The 17,929-nt window shown below is 37.1% G+C and overlaps 1 protein-coding gene across 2 annotated transcripts in view; it reads left to right on the top strand.

Moving 5' to 3' along the window:
• CUL3 (cullin 3) overlaps positions 1-17,929 on the top strand; it is a 58,458-nt gene that overhangs the window by 12,195 nt on the left and 28,334 nt on the right. Inside the window, exons 2-3 of one of the 2 annotated variants that reach the window (XM_074911978.1) lie at positions 7,074-7,271; positions 14,449-14,562. In XM_074911978.1, the coding sequence (XP_074768079.1) occupies positions 7,074-7,271; positions 14,449-14,562 (312 nt within the window). The remainder of the gene's footprint in view (positions 1-7,073; positions 7,272-14,448; positions 14,563-17,929) is intronic. The other variant, XM_074911979.1, reaches the window with a different exon arrangement.

The raw sequence follows: 17,929 nt of genomic DNA, 5'->3' as shown, positions 1-17,929 counted from the left end.
CTCTTAGCACTGGTTACTCAGCTCATCTTCTGAGCCTGGAATGGAGCACGGTCCAGGCCATGAATATTCCTTGCAGGATGAATGTGGAGAAGTTTTGCGTAGAGATTGCTCACCTAAACAAGGATAAGGCTTGACTGTCAAGGGAAGAGTGAAGAACAAAACACAAATATTAAAAATGGTATTGATATTTAATGTTGCAAACGATCACTGGCAGAAGCCATAGGGAAACTATAGGCATAGATTCCCCACCACCACACACACCCTCTGAGGGCGTATAATAGTGTAGTAGGCATTTCCTGACACTCCTAGAAGATGTGGATAAAACTGGATTATCATCTCCAGTTGTTGTTATAGGTCACCTAAGAGCAAAAGCCTAGTTATTAGGACCAGTTCTGGTAGCACATTGCTGTGACTTCCTGTGGCTCAGCAGATGGCCAAAGTGGAGTAGTAACCCACATGCAGGAGAACAGGGTGTCCTTTTCTTCATGCTCCTTCTCTTAGCTTCCAGTCATGTTTTCTGGTGTGTAGCAGTCAACTTATTCAGATAATACTTTAAGGAATTTTGTGCCTGGTGGTTTTGGTTGTTCAGAGGTTAGTTGTCTTTATTTTTGAGTCTGTTATGGAATTGTTTGCTTCTCAACATACTGATGTTTCTTAGTCAGTGAGGTGTAGCTAGGGTATCCTCTTCCAGATATACTTCTCGCTGCACAGTTGTGAGAACGTCAGAATTCAGAAAAGTGTGAATATTCAGCTTTTCATTTGTTATTAATAAGAGTGCATTTTATCTGTTCTGTAGTTGAAGAATAGGTACTTCCCTATCTTAGTATGTAATTTTTCAGAGATATTCTTGGAGCAAACACTAGACAATACATCTCTGTCGTAAATTCTTGTCTTTTAAATTAACAATATTGGAAGGGTTTATAAAAATTCAAGTAATTATTAGGTTCTGAGGCAGGAAATGTGCTTCTCTTGCCCCTTCTGGATAACCTCAGCCAAACTTCATTCAGAATGAAGAATCCAGGCTAAAGATGCTGAGTTGTTGTGTAACTGACTATTTAATACCATCTTGATGAATGCCCTGTCTTGAAATGGAAGTGAAGACTGTTAGTTTTGACAGCCTCCTTTGCCTCTTGGACTGTGGGTCAGGACTCCTGTGGTGGCAGTTTTAGATAGCAGCAGTCAGCTCCTGCTCATTTTGTCTGCTGAGGGATAGGAAATGGGGGAGTGAGAACAGACTGCAATTACTAGATGCAAATGTTTACTCCCAGAGCTGCTAACTAACTTTAATTGTCAGTATCCGCTCACTTGCTTCAAGGCAAAGAGCATAAACATTTGCATTCTGTAATTTCAATCGGTTCTCATTCCAGTCCTTTGGGGTATTAGACCTAAAGGACATCATGGAAGAGAATGAGGCAGGTGATGGTTGCGTTTTTGGAAGTTTTGAGAAACACTGTTCTGCAGTAATTATTTCCAAATTGATCTGTTTCACCTGGTAGTGTATAGAGTTGTGATACACTGTGTGGCTAGTCTGCAGAAAAATTGAGTAGTAATGTTTACAACTTTTTAAAAGTAAAAATGTCCTGCACATGTGTTTACAGTATGTTTAAATTTCTGAGAATTAACTAACAATGGCCTGTTTGGTATGAGATCTTTTGAGAACTTAATAGAACTTATCTCGAAACTCCTTCTGCAAGAAGGCTGAGAAACTGTCTCTAGTTACTAGTCTTTGTGATTACTAGATCATGTGCCTCCTGTTTTCTGCTGGTTGGTAAACCTCTGTGGATACTCCTACCAAGATTCTCTAGGACATGTATTACCTCTTCCTCGCTTCCTTCTTAACCCAACCACCTGTCATATAAGAAAACTAAGTAGCTACTTCAAGTAAAAGTAAGCTGGTGCAAACCATCAGGAATTCAGCCATGTCTTTACAGTTTACTCCTGTAACCATCTTTCATTACAATTCACAGCACTTCAAGCATGCTTGCTGTAAGAGGAGCAACTTCTGTAGTATTAAGGGCAAAATGACCAACTGACAAGAATATGAAATGAAGTTGCCTTCAAAGGAAACAGTGATGTAAACGAAATTGTATAGAATGGAAATTACACTCCAAAGTATTTATTCCTAGGCAAAGTAATCTGAGTAGGTGAGGTCTGTTTGATGTTCTGTGTGAATCTGGGAGTTTTAGTGTTGTTCTTTGACTGTATAAAAGTTGGTATAAGCTAGGGAACAAATGCCTGGTTCCACTGGTGACCACAAGGATTTTGTTGCTCACCTTTTTTTTATCCTGCGATGCATTTCAGTTGCAAGGCTGGTGGTGGTGGTTTTAATAGGTCACACTTACTATGGGAGTCCTGGTTTTCTGCCTTCCTCGGCGCACAGCTGTAATGTTTATCACCAGATCACAGAATGGTTGAGGTTGGAAGCCACCTCTGGAGGTCATCTTGTCCAAGCTCCCAGTTCAAGCAGGATCACCTAGAACCAGTTGATCAGGACTGTATCCAGACAGCTTTTGAACATCTGCAAGGATGGAGACTACAGAACCTCTGGGCAACCTGTGCCAGTGCCTGATCACCCTCATGGCAAAAGAAGTTTTCCTGATGTTCAGAGGGAATCTTCTGCATTTCCATTTGTGCTCATTGCCACTGGTCCTGTCACTGGGCAGCACTGAAGAGAGTCCGTCTCCCTCTTCTGTACCTCTCCCTTTAGCAAGGCTTCTCTAAGCTAAACAGACCTGTCTCTCATAACCTGTGTCTCATGATAGATGCTCCAGGCAGTTATCTTTGTGGCCCTTCACTGGACTCTCTCCAGTATATCCCTTGTACTGGGGAGCCAGAGGTGGACGCAGTACTCCACATGTCTCACCAGTGCTGGCATACCATTAACCTCCTTTGCCTCAGGAGTCCATTGGCTTGTTGTCAACTTGATGTCCACCAAGAGCCCCGGGTTCTTCTCTGCCAAGCTGCTTTCCAGCCAGCTGGCCCCAGCGTGTATTATTAATACATGGAGTTCTTCCTCCCCTGGGACAGGATGTTACACTTCCCTTTGAACTATGTGACTACAAGGGAGATGATAATATTTTGTATGAAGTTACATGTTAATACCAAAACTACTGGAGTTTAGCCATTTGCCCCTTTTGATTTAGGGAATGCTGATAAAGTTACTGAAAAGAGGTGGTGGCTGTAGTGTTGGCTTCCAGAAGGGAGACCCTGAGAACTCTATTCAGGACTGTTACTATCTTTACTTGCTGGTGTTGTGCTCTTCAGGTGATAATGGCGATAGATTGATGGCAGTGGTTGTTTATTCAGTCTTGGTGATTTTAATTAAACATTATTAAAGAAAGGGCTTGTATGTATCTGATCCTGTACTGTGGCAGTATTGTGGAATAAAGGACCTTTTGAGTTCTTTGCAGACTTTTTTTTTGTAAAACAGTTGCACTATATTTTAGTCTAATTTCCTCAACATGTACTTCTGCTACCCTTTGAGTTCAGATGTTTGTGTTCAGTTGCATCTTTGGATTATTAGCATTTGGGCAGCGGTTTGTGGAAGTTTTCCTATAAACAGTTCTCTCTCCTGCAAGTGACAGACTTGCTCTCTCTGCCGTTCCCCAAGAAAGGTAATTCCTCTCTTCGGACACTGGCATCTTACTTTCTTGGTGAATCTGGGTGTAAACACTGCTGAAATTAGTGAGGTTTTGCTTTTGCAAGATTTTCTGAACCTGGCTGTTCGGTTTATTTTCAAAGCACCAGCACAAGCAGTAATCTAGCTTCTGCTTAAATCTGCAAGAATAGAAGGTACAAGCAAGGCAACTGTATTAGAACTGTGGAGTTCACTTTTAAAATACTACAGCCATTAGAAGAAATCTGGGAACAAGCATGGAAAAACATTTGGACTCTGATCCTATATTCATATTTGTGGAAGTGGATCACTTACAGGCTTTGTTGTTGATAGGGATCTAGAGAGTTGCATAAATCTTCACTGTTGGCTCAGACTGGGGCGTTAGGATCACAATTCTCTAATAGCATTAGAGATACTTTTGTACAGAATTCTGAAAGATGCCAAAATGTTCTAGTAGCATTACAGACTTCTTTGCTTAGTTGTTTGGGGTTTTTTTAAAATCTGCATACAAGCCTGATTTAAGAAAGGGTGGTGAAAAGAGATGAGCCTGTGAGTTAAATAATCCAAGGGTAGATTTAGTCATTGTGATTCTTACATAACTTTGAGGATAATGATACAGGAAGACCTTTTCAGCAGTGGAGAGGATATAATAAATTTTTGCTAAAGCTTTACTGCATTGACTTACTGTCTGATAGAGTGGAGTTATTTAAAGTATTGGGAGTCTTTGCTTTGTTAGGAAACACTGCTGCAAATAAGCTAGCTATGCTAGGTCTCTTTTGGGAGACAGTGCTTTTCTAACTTTATATCCTAGAACTCTAGCAAACCTGTTCCCACAAAACCTCAGAGATAGTCATCTAAAGCAAGTCAGTAGCCCAACAGGAAGCTGCACTGAGAAGCAATCTTTTATGATTAATCTTAAAAGGTAGCAAGATAAGTTTATAATACTGTTTCAAATATTTCTGTATATTTAAGGAGTACACATCTCCGTAGGATAAAATTACCTTTTATAGATCTTTTCTTGTGCTTCCAGAGGAGTGTGTGATTTGTCAGTTGTTAAGTGGCGGAAAGCTCTGTGCTGATGTTTGTATTTATTGAGGTTGGAGCAAATAATGCTACAATCATTCCTTCACTTTTATAGCATTTCAATTAAAATGAGAAGGATTAAACAGTTCACTTTTAGCTATTTCTTGAACAAATCAGAATTATTAGATGTACCACTTATCTGCAACATACAGAAATGTTTACCAGCTGACCAACCCAGAAACAGCAATGCTGTAATATTTTCTCGAACTAGTGGCTGGTGATTTGCCTGTTTTATACAAATACTTTTTAAAAAAATACAGTGAGTAATTAAATTGCAGTTGAGATAAAAAGGCTGTCATGTTGTCTGGGAGATTTTTGATTAGCAAGGGGAGAAGATGGCACTGGGAAGTGTTGGTCTGAGTTTTTGCTTTGTTTGAAAACAAACCCTTGGTTTTTTGAAAGAAAAACTGAGAATCTTTTACTTGGATTGCTTTCTGCAATTCTAAATGGTTGCCTTCATTATCAGTACTTGTAAAATTGCTTGTTCAGGAAGGCTTTATAAAATAATTTCCCTGAAGAGGCACTGACATAGCAAATGCAAATTAAAGAGAAAATAACTAACCTTTCAATATTATACATAGCAGAATAAGAAAAAAAAAAAAAAGAGGGTAGGGGGCAATGTTCCACCATTTCTCTGTTACTTTGAGGTTTTGGTTTTGCAAGATAGAGTTAAGAATTTTTCAATGTCTTGGTGATTTTTTTAAATTTTAGATATACAATGATGTATTGCTTAAGTACATACAGATCAGTAGGCTAGTGGATCTGGTATCAGATGAATGGAAAAAGTAGTGATAGGATTATTTTTATCATGAAAATATTTGTATGTAGCCAAAACTCCAAAAGACAAGGAGAATGGAAGAGTACATGTCTTTTTTTGATCTTGTTCAGCAGCCCATTCCCTCCCAAGGCAGTGAATGACTTATCCCTATTATGAGCTGTACTTTCATGCCTAGAAAACTTGATATTTTGAAGTTGCATGCAAAAATGTAGTTTTGATGGGGAAAAAAAAAAAAGTTCTGCTAATCATTGTGGTTGATTACAAATGCAAGCAAACCTAGTCTTCCATGTTTTTCCTCTGTTCACTTTAGAGTTTTTGACTGGAAGGGGAGGGAGAGGTAGACCATGGCTGGTCATGATTTTCCTCTATAATATCATACCATTATTCTTTGTTCTTTGAATACTTTAGGTCTTATTTTTAAGGCTGCTTTGACAGTATTGGCAGACTTGGGGATATTTTCTTTCTCCGTGATAATTTTGTGAATAGTGGCTTTTTTCCCTCTTTAGCCTTTTTCTTTAGATCTAAAGTGCCAATTCAGTTCCTTTTTGTATAAACTAAACCAAACTTAACTTTAAACACTACATTTTAAGTTTGGGTCAATTATAAAGTCAGGTTCTTTCAGTTGAGTAGTGAAAGTTGGCTAAATCACAAAATTCAAGCAATACTGACACCTGGTATTTTGTTGCTATACTTTTTTGCCATCCCAGATACTGGTTTATCTGTAAAGCATCATATTTTGAAGCACCTTTGCATTGGTAAGGTGAAATTCTAAACCGATTCACACTAAGCACTAGGAAGTGGAGTACAAAAGTTGGTTTGCTGTTATATTGAGACTATTTCTTGTAGGAGTTTCTCTCTGAATTTTTCTTTATTGATGTAGCTTTTATTTGGTGTATTTACAGATGTATATAGTGTCTGAATAACAGATCAAGTGGATGCGTATTAGGCTTAGTGCTTGATGCATATCCTGTAACAAGTTATTTAACCGTATTTGTGCAATGGAAATATGTTCATCGCAGAGGTTAATTTTGGACCTTTGTGAGGTTTTTCAACTATGCCTATAAGTATTTAAATTGTAGGCACATAATTCCTTGATCATTAGTACATTACTGTAAATAAAAAATACCTAGTTAGCTCAAGCAGATGACTAAGTTTGCTAACTCTGTGTCAGACTTTATTACCTTTTATTGTACAAGTTGATTTGGTCTGGTTAAACAGATCAGTGTTGCAGTACTATTTATGAGGTACCAAGTAGCATGGTTGTTAACACTGGAGGAAGAGCAGGGAAGACGACGTAATGTCTACGATTACCTGCCTTTCCACCTGCACACACTCTGGAGCTGGGTAATGTGGATTTGCGGCTCTGAAGAAGAAAAGCATTAACCTTTTCAAAATTCTCATTTTCATAACTGTCTTGAAATCCCTACTAGTTTCATAAATACTATTTTTCTTTTGCTAAAGTTTGAGAAAACTAGTGACAATGAAATCAATAAATTTTTGAAGAATTACTGCTCCTGAAGTTACAACTTCTGAGCGTAACTTTCTGTAATGATCTTTCTTGATTCTAAACAATAATGTATTGTTTTATTTTTACAGATGACTATGGATGAGAAATATGTGAACAGCATTTGGGATCTTCTAAAAAATGCAATTCAAGAGATCCAGCGTAAGAACAATAGTGGCCTCAGTTTTGAGGAGCTGTATAGGAATGCATATACAATGGTGTTGCATAAACATGGTGAAAAACTCTACACTGGACTAAGAGAAGTGGTCACTGAGCATCTAATAAACAAGGTATGTCATTTTATGAATTAAAATTGAAGTGTCTTATATGAAAGAATTCTGTATAGTTATTTAACAAAAAATCTAACTGTTATTATTTTGGTTTGTGTTGACATTGTATTGCTCAAAAATGGTAGGTTAGAGCTAACATCAGGCTTAAATGACTTCATATTGCAGATACTGTTTATTGTAAGTTAGTGATGGAGGGTGGGACTGTAGGAAGTATATGAAAGTTTCTAGTAGGAAACTTTAGTTGAAGTGTAACTGTTGAGAGCTGGGAATTTTGTAAAAAATGTTTGTGGCCTTTTTGTGGTGTTTTGACTTTCTCAGAACAAATTTTGGTTTGTTTTCCAGTCACTTTTTTCATCTGTGGTACAAAATACCGATGTAAGAACCTGTTTGTTATGGGCTAATGAACTAATTCACAAGTTAATGAGAGTGTTGTGCTAGGATTACCCTATTTAAAGAGGCGGTAAGCAGTGTACAAAAACATCAGCTCAGCAACAACAAAAGTCCTGAGTAGTCTGCATTCTATGATTTCAGCCTTTTCAAAACCATGTAATTCAGTCAAAATGACATGCAGAAACTTCTTGTTTCTGAAGATGTCTCATCTGAGAAAAGGCGTCTTCACATCTTGTGTTAAAGCATGGAACCACCTCTTCAGTCTTTGTGAGGAATATTTAGGGTTGATTAATAAGTATGCCATTGAAAAAAAGTTAAAACTCACTTTTTAGGAGTCCAGATAATATTTAGTAGTAATAGGATCCTAACTCTTGGGAAGATGCTTTACTTTCTCCTTGCAGTAACTAACGTTCACAGCTGCCTAGCTTTGAAAAGACATGCATGTCCACTTTGATCCCATATACTGGCTGTGGGTCCAATTCGAGTAGCAGATTTTTGTCCTGTTATTACAACATTTGAAAAGAAAGGTCATACACCATCATGTGTCTTGGATGGTTACTTCTGGCTGAATTACAGAGAGTGCATGGGAGGTTTATGTTTAAATAATGCGGAATGCTTGGGGAGCTTTTTCCGCATTCTAACTGGAGTTACTGCTATGGCGAAGAGGTGTGTTATTTCTTTTTTAAAATCTTAGTTATCAAAGGTGTAGTCCAGACAAGTATAGTCTAAAACTATTTTGAATACGGGGCTTTTTTACTGTTTGCACAAGAGGAAACATCCTGTATGAAGTGGCTAAATAATTTATGGCTCTTTTCTATAATTGTAGCACATCTGTGACTCTCAAACACTTCTGTCTCTATAATCTGTGCATTCATTATCTGTACTATTCATGTAAAATGTGCCAAATGGCTAAGGCCTTTGTGCCTTGTTCTTGTATATGACTATGTTTACAGTCTGTTCTTAATAATCGTGACACTAAACTGTTATTCTTTGTAGGATTTAGTTTGTCCTGGTTTAATTTGAGGAAAGCTTCTTATCCTTGTTCCTAGCTACTCTGCATATTAAAAATTGTCCATATGCAAAATTAGTTTTGAAGTGCTGGTTGTTGCAAACTGACAAAAGAGCAGAGGATCCTGTGAGTTTGTAATGTCACAGCACTGGCTGAGAGGGTCACACTCATACCAGTATAGAGAAATGCTTTTCTGACACCTAAAGTTATGGCAGCTGATGCTTAAAAAATTATCTTTTCCAATGATCTAGTATTCTGATCTTTAACATAATTAATCAAATTATATCTCTGTGTATGGGTAACATAAAAAAAGATGACTGAAAGTGTCTTTTTAAAAAAAGTCTTGACTACTGACTTTCAGTAGTCAAATGCTCTAAGGTTAGAAAGGCTAAATTACTCAGATCTCTGATGATGCTGTCCTATAAATTAATCCCAGGAAAAGATTAAAAAAAAATGTTACTTTTTTCAAAGTTCTGAACAATAAAGAAAACTTCTGTAGGCTCAAAACTACTTGTCCTTCTTGATGGTTTCCTTAAGGATGTTCAGTTGAGGCAGTTACAGATAGAAGTATGGAGAAAATAGTGCATTGTTTATTAAGAATAGGATCACTTCTATAATGGCATTTTATGATTTTGCCATTAGTACTTCTAAAATAGATTAAAAGTTTTTGTTTAACCTCACACTTTAGCTAACAGAAATGTTAGAGGAATCTTGCATTTTTTGTGTTTCTTTCCAAGAGCAGTTCTCTGTTAAACGTTAATGTAAACTTTCATTGAGAGAATCACTGGTGGATACTAGAGTTCAGAAGAGGGGGATTTTACTTACTGAAATTTTGTTCATGAAATCTGTGAACTTTTATAAAAATGAAAATGTGCAGAATAGATTTCAGTAAAGGACGACACTCAGTTCAAGGAGTGCTTCGGAGGAGCCAAACCCAAATTTTGAATTGCTAGAATCCTTGAAACAGAATTGCCATTTGCTGTCCACATCTGCTGGCTATCATTTTACAAAAAAATTACCTTCCTATAGTAGTCCAGTCATACTGGTTAATTAAGAATAAATGAAGAGATTAGGTAGAGGCAATGTATTTCAGATGTTTTTACAAATAGTTTTCAAGCTTGGAAAGCAAAAGTTTTTATTTTTGGTGTGGCACAGTTAAGAGCTATATTTATGCTTTGTGCTTGTTTAATTGCTAGATGAAAGTTGTGCTCCCTCTGCATTTTTATTAGAAAGAAACCAAACACTTTAAAGAAAATGATTATTCAACTTTTCAACAAGAAAACGTAGTACTGTCTACTGTCTTTATAGCCTGTTTGACTGTAAATAAAATGATAGGTGCAAACACGATCAATACAAGATACAAGCGTGCAACAAAGTTGTTCTGAAATATGCTTGGTTTTGAATTTGGCTTGTAGTTACAGTCACCAGGTTCTGACTGCTTGATGAAGGCAGTGGTAAGGTAGTTTACTCTATCACTGACAGGAGTAAGCTGTCTTGAATTACCTTGTTTTTACTACAGGTAAGGACATGCCAAAACTTGTCTTTGTGTTGTTATTAAAGTATAATGCATGTAGATTTGAATTTTAAAATACCATTGAGTAAATACTACTGAAACCTTTAATCTTAATTCAAGCATTTAATTCTTCTACATTCTTCACTGATTTCCTTCAGTGAAGGTACTTCATTGATTTCCTCATTTCTTGTCCTTCAGCAGTCTTGTAGCTTGATGTGGACTCTCCTCCTCCACACTTCTTGAGATTAATCTGTTACTTCTTCACACAAATGTTGAAAAAGTTTTTTTTTTTAAAAAAAAGACACACAAAGCTTTGTTTACAGCTCTAAGCCATCTGATAAGCAACATCACTTGTGTTAGAATAAAAAAAATCTTGACACAAGATAATACTTTTAAAGTTCACTTCATTTTTACGAACACTTCATAGTCTAGTGAAATCTAAACCCATGACATGCAACATCATATACATTCCTTAAATTGTGTGTGTGACAAAGGAATTGCTTGATTTGTTGGCTAAACCCAGTACCATTTTGTTGGTTTTTCTGTACAGCGTACATGAGAGATTGAGATATAAAGCACTGTCCTAAACTTAAATAGGCTGAAACATGCTGGTTGGGGGAGATACTAGACCATTACTGAAAAGAAGGAGATGCTAGTGATATTCTCATGACCTGTAAGATTTCTTGATCTTGCCTAACATTTCTGTTGACTGTCTATTGCTAGCATGCCAGAATGCCTTGTGACATGGTGGTCTTTGCTGATACAACTAGTGGAATTTGGTAGCGACAGTGCATGCTATTTCAGAATAATAATAAAGGCAGGCATGCAAGAAGGCCTTTAAGGGAGGCACAGAGCCAGTTATTGTGGTAGTGTTGTTAAGTGCAGAAGGAATTGTATGGGGTGCTGATGCAGAAGGTGTGGATGAAAGTAGTGTGTCTACTCTGGGCCTTATAAAGGTATGGAGAGGTTTAACATTTGCTATCATGGTGTCCCCAGGAGAAGGGGAGAGAGAAGATGGGAATCTCCTACAGGGTGTTTGAAATTCTTTCTGTAACTTCTATGAAATAGGGAGGAACGACATGAGGAGTTGTGTTGGAGGCAAATTAGTGAGCATTAGGGTGTACTGTAAGCCTGACTGACAACATATGAAGTGTTATCTCCCTTTATCTTTCCTTAATGATGTTTTAAGATGATCTTGTGCAAGTTTGCAATTACATGGAGGGCAAAAGGATGCGAGAGAATTGCCAGAAAGTAAATGCAATTCAGAGTCATCAGTGTTGTTCAATGTTTTTTGTCTTTCAGCAAAAGGATAGTAGCTGCAGAGGTGAACAGACATTTCTGTTAAAGTTATAGTTAATCTGTTAATTTAGTTGGAACTCTTAAAATTTTAGATTATCATTTTGACTACTTGACTTCTGTATAAGATGAAGAAATTCTGTAATAAAAGTTCTTAGATGTTGAGGTCTTAGTTCAGAAAGTGCCGTTCTATACTGCCGCTTCTCACAGGAAGTTCTGGCTGTCCTTACAGGAGTGGAAATTACATAATTGAGCTATTTGTGCTGCTGTGTCAGGCCAAACACTGTAAGAGAGAAAATACTAGGCCATAAGTCTGCTTTGTGTACACTTAATAGTGAGTTACTTAAAGGTATTGAAAGCTTATGCCAACAGACTTCTTAAGAGATTGGTGGGGGAGGGTGCTATATTTCCTTAAGAGCTATATCCAGTGTAAAGTACAGTTGAGCCTGAAGTTATATACAGCATTTCATCCTTGCAAATATAAGACCTTACACAGATTATGAAGCTGCTAATTTATTTTTGAGACTGTATATGGACAGTCCTATTTAAGCTGGATATGCCTGCCAATTTCCTGCATAACTGCAGAGATTGTCATACAAATTGCTACAAGCTCAGCTAATTGAAAGTAACATTCTGCTGATAAAAATCTTTGAAATCAAAATTTTCTTAAGGCTTTGAAAGAGCAGCAGCTGTGTCTCTGAAGGGCTTCCTTCTCTATAGAAGAGTGTGGATATCCAGGTTTTTTTACCACAAGTAATTTATTCCACCAAAGTGGTTTGACTGTGCTTTTTCGTGGCTGTTTTGTGTGTTATTGGAGTTTTCCTCTAATACTGTTGTATTCATGGCCCATACAAGGAGCATGTTCAATGCTTATTAACTAGACAGCTGTTGTAAGCAATAATTTGGTTGGCTTTTGTAGAAACTAAAAGAATGGCTTCCCAAATCTGTCTGCAGCTTAAAACAAACTTAAGAGAATGTCATTGAGAAGCTTCACAGAGAATCTTTTAGAGTAGTTTTGTTGTGCATTTCTGAATTTAAAACATGTTTCCAGAAAGCCACATGACGTACTGTATGGAACAGAGGTGGCACAGATCTGACTGTTCCCATGTTTGCTTTGGAAGCAAGTTGTCATTGCTACCTCATGGCAGGCACCTCCTTTTGCTACCAGTTAGTATGTGATTTGGCCCTGGCTGGTCTAGTAGGATTATTGTGAGGGATGTGTATAATTAAAGGGCACACTGCCATTGTGTTGTTTAAAATAAAAATAAAAATCTCTGTCATGCCCTTGATGCTTGGGTAAAACTGATCAGTCCCTACCCTGGTTATCTGTACTTATAAACTAATCATGTTTTTAGTTTTGCTTTAGTAGATTTTACTAGTGTGGGTAATCTAACAAATAATGTTTCCCATGTTTTTCTATATTGACTGAAGAAGTGAAAGCACTCATGTCATGTTTGTTTCTCTTGTTCTGGGAGATTCTGCATGCTCACTACAAGTACAGCTGTTGAAGTTTTTTATGCATATTTACATTTTAGCTAAAAGCTACATAGATTGCATGACAACAGAGCACATGTTTGGGACACCAAAGGGTAAATGATGATCACTATCAGAAAGAATGAGTCACCTAAGCAGTGCTGGTTGTGATTTATAACTTCATACTGTGTTTTCTAAAAGCAAGGAGGAGAAGGCTTGCTCAGGTCTGGGAGTAGGTATTTGAATATTCCAGAAGGCTTTGAACAACCTACAGGCATACCTGTATTACCTAGATTGAGTGACAAGGTGAATACTACAGGGATAACTTTCCACAGCTTCTCAGGAAAAGACCGCTGTGTTCATATGATATGCCATGCTATGTTTCTGGTTTGCTCATCTCAGTTTATGAAGTATATATAGTAGTGTGGCAGACTGAATTTTTTGTTGTGCTGGTTTTGCCTAATAACTTCATAAAACTTAAATGACAGAATGAAGTCTGTCAGGTGGTCTTATCTGATGTTGGTGCAGCTTGTGGCCGCTTGTTGTGTGCATTTTGTTTTCCTGTTGGAATTCTCTATACTGAAATTTACACTGTCGCACAAGTATAAATGCAAATCTGTAAATGTAAAAATACGTTCTGTTCAGTTACAACAGAGGACAGAATGTATTCTGCGTGTTACATCAAAAGTCAATTCACGTGTTTTTTTAACTCTGGAATGCTTTTTTTACATTCCCCTGAGGTTTCTCTTTTACATGAGTTTAAAGTGAGCACTGTAGTATATGCCTACTGTATGAATATCAAAATAAGAAGCTGGATGTTCTTTTTTATTGGTAGGTAGTTGCAGTGCGGAAAAGAAATAGAGCTTGAAGTTGATGGAACAAATGAATCAACTAGCAAATACATTCGTAAAATCAATAATGAGTTTATTTTGTTTTCCAGACTCATTTTGTTGTCAGTTATGGACGATTTAGTGTACGAGTCTGGTCTTTAACAAGTGATTGTTTCCTTTCAGATCTGTTGTTTGCTGGAATTTCATGCTATTTCGGCATGTCTTTCTAAATGTCATCATGGCCAATTTTCCACCTGTACTATTTCCTGTTTGTAACATTTACCAGTACTACCTAATATTCTGAAATTACTTGTGATAGTAAAGTTAACATTAATTGAAACACTATAGCATAGGAAATTAAACATTTGAGGAAGTTGTAAAAAAATATTTTTAACATTTGAGATTTCAGATATTCCTTTGAAATTTAATATCCATATTTATTTTGTTGCTCTTATTTTTTTAGCCTGTTTTTTCTTGTGTGAAGTCTTATTTTTCCACAGAAGTGAGATACAAGGTCAGTGCCCAGGAAGAGCAAGAACTCGTTCATAATATTCAAGTTCATAGAGGAGCAAGTTGGGTTTTTTTTTGAAGCAAAGCTTGTTAAGATTTAAATGATGCAGGAGAAACTGGCTTGGGTTTATGACCATATTTTTTTTTTCTCTTCAGGTGAGAGAAGATGTGTTAAACTCCTTGAATAACAACTTTCTACAAACACTAAACCAAGCATGGAATGATCATCAAACTGCAATGGTGATGATTAGAGACATTCTGATGTATATGGTGGGTATTCTACTTTTTCACACATTTAGCTTGATCCAGTAAATTCTTTTGACATATGTAAACAAATGAACTCCTGAGTCTGTCCTTTGTTTTGAATTCCCTGTGTGCGTGCAAGACTATTACGGGTATGTAACAAATTATAATTGGATCGTCTTTCATGTTATCTCATTATCACTTGAAAAATGCATCTGAAAAATGGTTTAATTTTGCAGTTCTTAAAAATAATCTGGTTGGACCCATTCTGTCATGTTACAGACACTTGAATGTTTTAGTTCATGTAGTGGTGGTTTCTTACTGTGGCAAGCCTCCTCGAAGTTCCAATGTAGTTGTTCTCTTCAAGCCCTTAAACTTAAAGGATAACTTTGCTTGGGTACAGTCTGTGCCCTTGAGTGTTAAATTCTAATAGAATCCTTTGCTGTTCATACAGAGCTTGGGTACAAGATTAAGCACTGCACACAGATGAGTATGTGATCTTTGGTTGCATGATTTTAATTTTAAAAGAAAAAAGAAAAGCATTCCTTACCTGATTGCTAATGGAAAAGGCCTTTTTGCAAGAGAGAGGATTTTTTTTGTGTCTGGATTGTGTTGTGCTTTAGGTAGTTCGTATAAGTTTAAATTCCCAGAATGGTGAGCATGCGCTAAGGATGTAGAAGCTATTTTTGCATAGCTTCTAGCCAAATGCTTTAACTTCAGAAAATAAGAAATACATGTTGAGACACTGTGGGGGTTTTATGTAAAATCTTTTTTTTCCAAAATACCATACTGAAGATAGTACTTTATGCAGTATTAGATGGTGAAGGACAGATAATGGTACCGTGCTTATTTTTGGTCAAAAAGATGAGATAGGGTACAATCTGCTGAACAACTGGAGTTAAGATCTTACCATGTAACTGTTAAAGATCTCATGCTATGAAATTGAATCTGTTTGGATTAGGCTATGCAGAAATCCTACTTGGTTAATAAGCTACTAAAAGTTAAAGAATTTGGCGTAATTATTGCAGCCACATAGATTTTTATTTTTTTTTAATTATTTTTGAAAAACGGGTTTACTGGCTTTCATGTTGTGAGCTTTGGGGTTTTTTTTGCTGCTGGTTTTTTAAGTTGGGAAAGGACCACATATCTAAAGATAGAGGGCTGAATAGAATGCCTTCAATGACGCTTGATGATCTGTGTATCTTATCTTGCCAAAAGGAGGATTGAGAGATTATTCTGAAGATGTACTATCTTCGCTGTGAGAAATCCTGGAATCTCTATAATCTGTTTGAAGGACAAATACAAATCAATTCCTGCTAGCTGCACCTGGACAAATTGAAGAATAGTTAACAATTAGAATAATTTACCAAAGCTGGTGGTGAATTTTCAGAAACATTAGATGTATTATTTCCTTACAGGAGGTGCTGGATCCTCCAGGGTACATAGATGGTCAGAGTGGGAAATGCGGTGTTATGTGCTGCTCCTAAATTCAATCCATCTTTGATCCCTCGATGTCAGAGAAAGCTGGTTTATTAGCTGTTCCAGTTTTAGTGTGTTGACCAGTACATTGAGGACCAAGAAGTCCCCTCTTTGAGGAAGGGTTGCATGCTTCAGCACTTTTGGGGTGAGATGAAAGCTGTTTCCTAAGTATTTTCTGTGCTCAGGAGAGCAGTGCCTTGATTTTTGTTTGAAGCTTGCAAATGCTGTTAGAACAGCCAGCCAGCCTTCTCTTTTCCACCAAAACTCCAGAAGATGGAGACCTGCAGCATTCCTACAAGTGCAAGTTGGACTTCATTGGGTTATATTTTAGATTCAGAACAGAATAATGAACAAACTTGCGTACCTCTAGAATTTATAGTCTTTCATGTGCTGCTTGACAGTTCCTATTTATTTCAGTGGGTGTTCAGTTGAGTCCTCCACTTGACTATTTGCTTCCTATAGACTTTTTTCCTTGTACCCAAATGAGACTCAAAGGAACAGAAAATAGACATCTGCAATAAAATATATTTGTAGTATAACAGTAAAAATATAACAAATTTTTCTTTCAAAATGCTTGTATAAACTTGTCAGACTTTAGGAGCACTGATAACTGTCAGTTAAACATCTATAATGTAACATGGATTTTATTATAATAATTTTAATCTTTATCAAATAGAACTGTCTAATGCATGGAGCTGATACAACGGGCAGGCTCCTTCCTTTCACTTGGAGGGGCATAAAACAAACTGGCATTAGAAAATACATCCTTTGATTACAAATTGAAGTATTAAGGTATGGTTTTAAATGGGACTAGTCTTAAAGATTTGCAGTTCCACCTTTGTCACTGGGATGTCTTGAGTCAAACATAATTTTGCTTATTGGAAAGAGACTAAGAGCAGGAAACTTCTATTCTTGAATATGTGTTCATTCAAAAAGCTTGAAAAAGGTGCTAGTACCACAGAATTATGAAGCAGAAGAACGTCTGTCAAATATGAAACCAGACTGCTCTTCGAAGAGGCAATTTTCAAGAACTCCCTAAAATGAGGAATAATTTGTTGTTCTTTTATGTCATTGAGCCTGAATGAAATGTAGTTTTATAGTGATACACTTATGTTGGAAGTTGTTTATACCTTTTTATTCAAGCATAGCTAATGTAATTTACATTAAAAATACTTTGTCTTAAAAAACCAAACACTGTTGTCCTGGTTTTGGCTGGAATAAAGTTAATTTTCTTCCTAGCAGCTGCTGTAGTGCTGTGTTTTGGATTTAGGATGAGAATAATGTTGATAACACTGATGTTTTAGTTGTTGCTAAGCAGTGTTTATACTAAGTCAAGGACTTTTCAGCTTCTCATAGTGCCCGGCCAGGGGAGGCTGGGGTGCACAAGAAGCTGGGAGGGGACACAGCCAGGACGAGCCAAAGGGCTATTCCATGCCATAAAGCATCATGCCCAGTACATAAACTGGGGGGAGTTGGCCAGGGGGCACCGCAGGTCAGGGATCGGCTGGGCATCCGTCAGCGGGTGGTGAGCAATTGCATTGTGCATCACTTGTTTTGTATATTCTATTATTATTTTTCATTATTATTATTTTCCCTTCCTTTGCTGTTCTATTAAACTGTCTTTATCTCAAACCACGAGTTTTACTTTTTTTTCCTGATTCTCTTCCCCATCCCACTGAGCTGGGGTTAGTTGCTGACTGGGGTTAAACCACAACAGTCCCTTTTGGCACCCAGCGTGGGGCATGAAGGCTTGAGATAACAACAGATCTGACCAGAGCATGTTAAAATGAATTTGTTGTAATATTCAGTAGGTTAGTTTAATAGTTGCTGGTCACAATGTTATTTTATTGGTTCTTGGAGCTGTCATGCTCATTCTTAGAGCTGTGTTATGTATCACCTTACCTGCTGTATATAT

This window comes from Athene noctua, chromosome 8, assembly GCF_965140245.1.
Source record: "Athene noctua chromosome 8, bAthNoc1.hap1.1, whole genome shotgun sequence".
NCBI classification, from domain to species: domain Eukaryota; kingdom Metazoa; phylum Chordata; class Aves; order Strigiformes; family Strigidae; genus Athene; species Athene noctua.
Note: the sequence above shows the minus strand (reverse complement) of the source record. Positions and strands in the feature narration are given on the sequence as shown.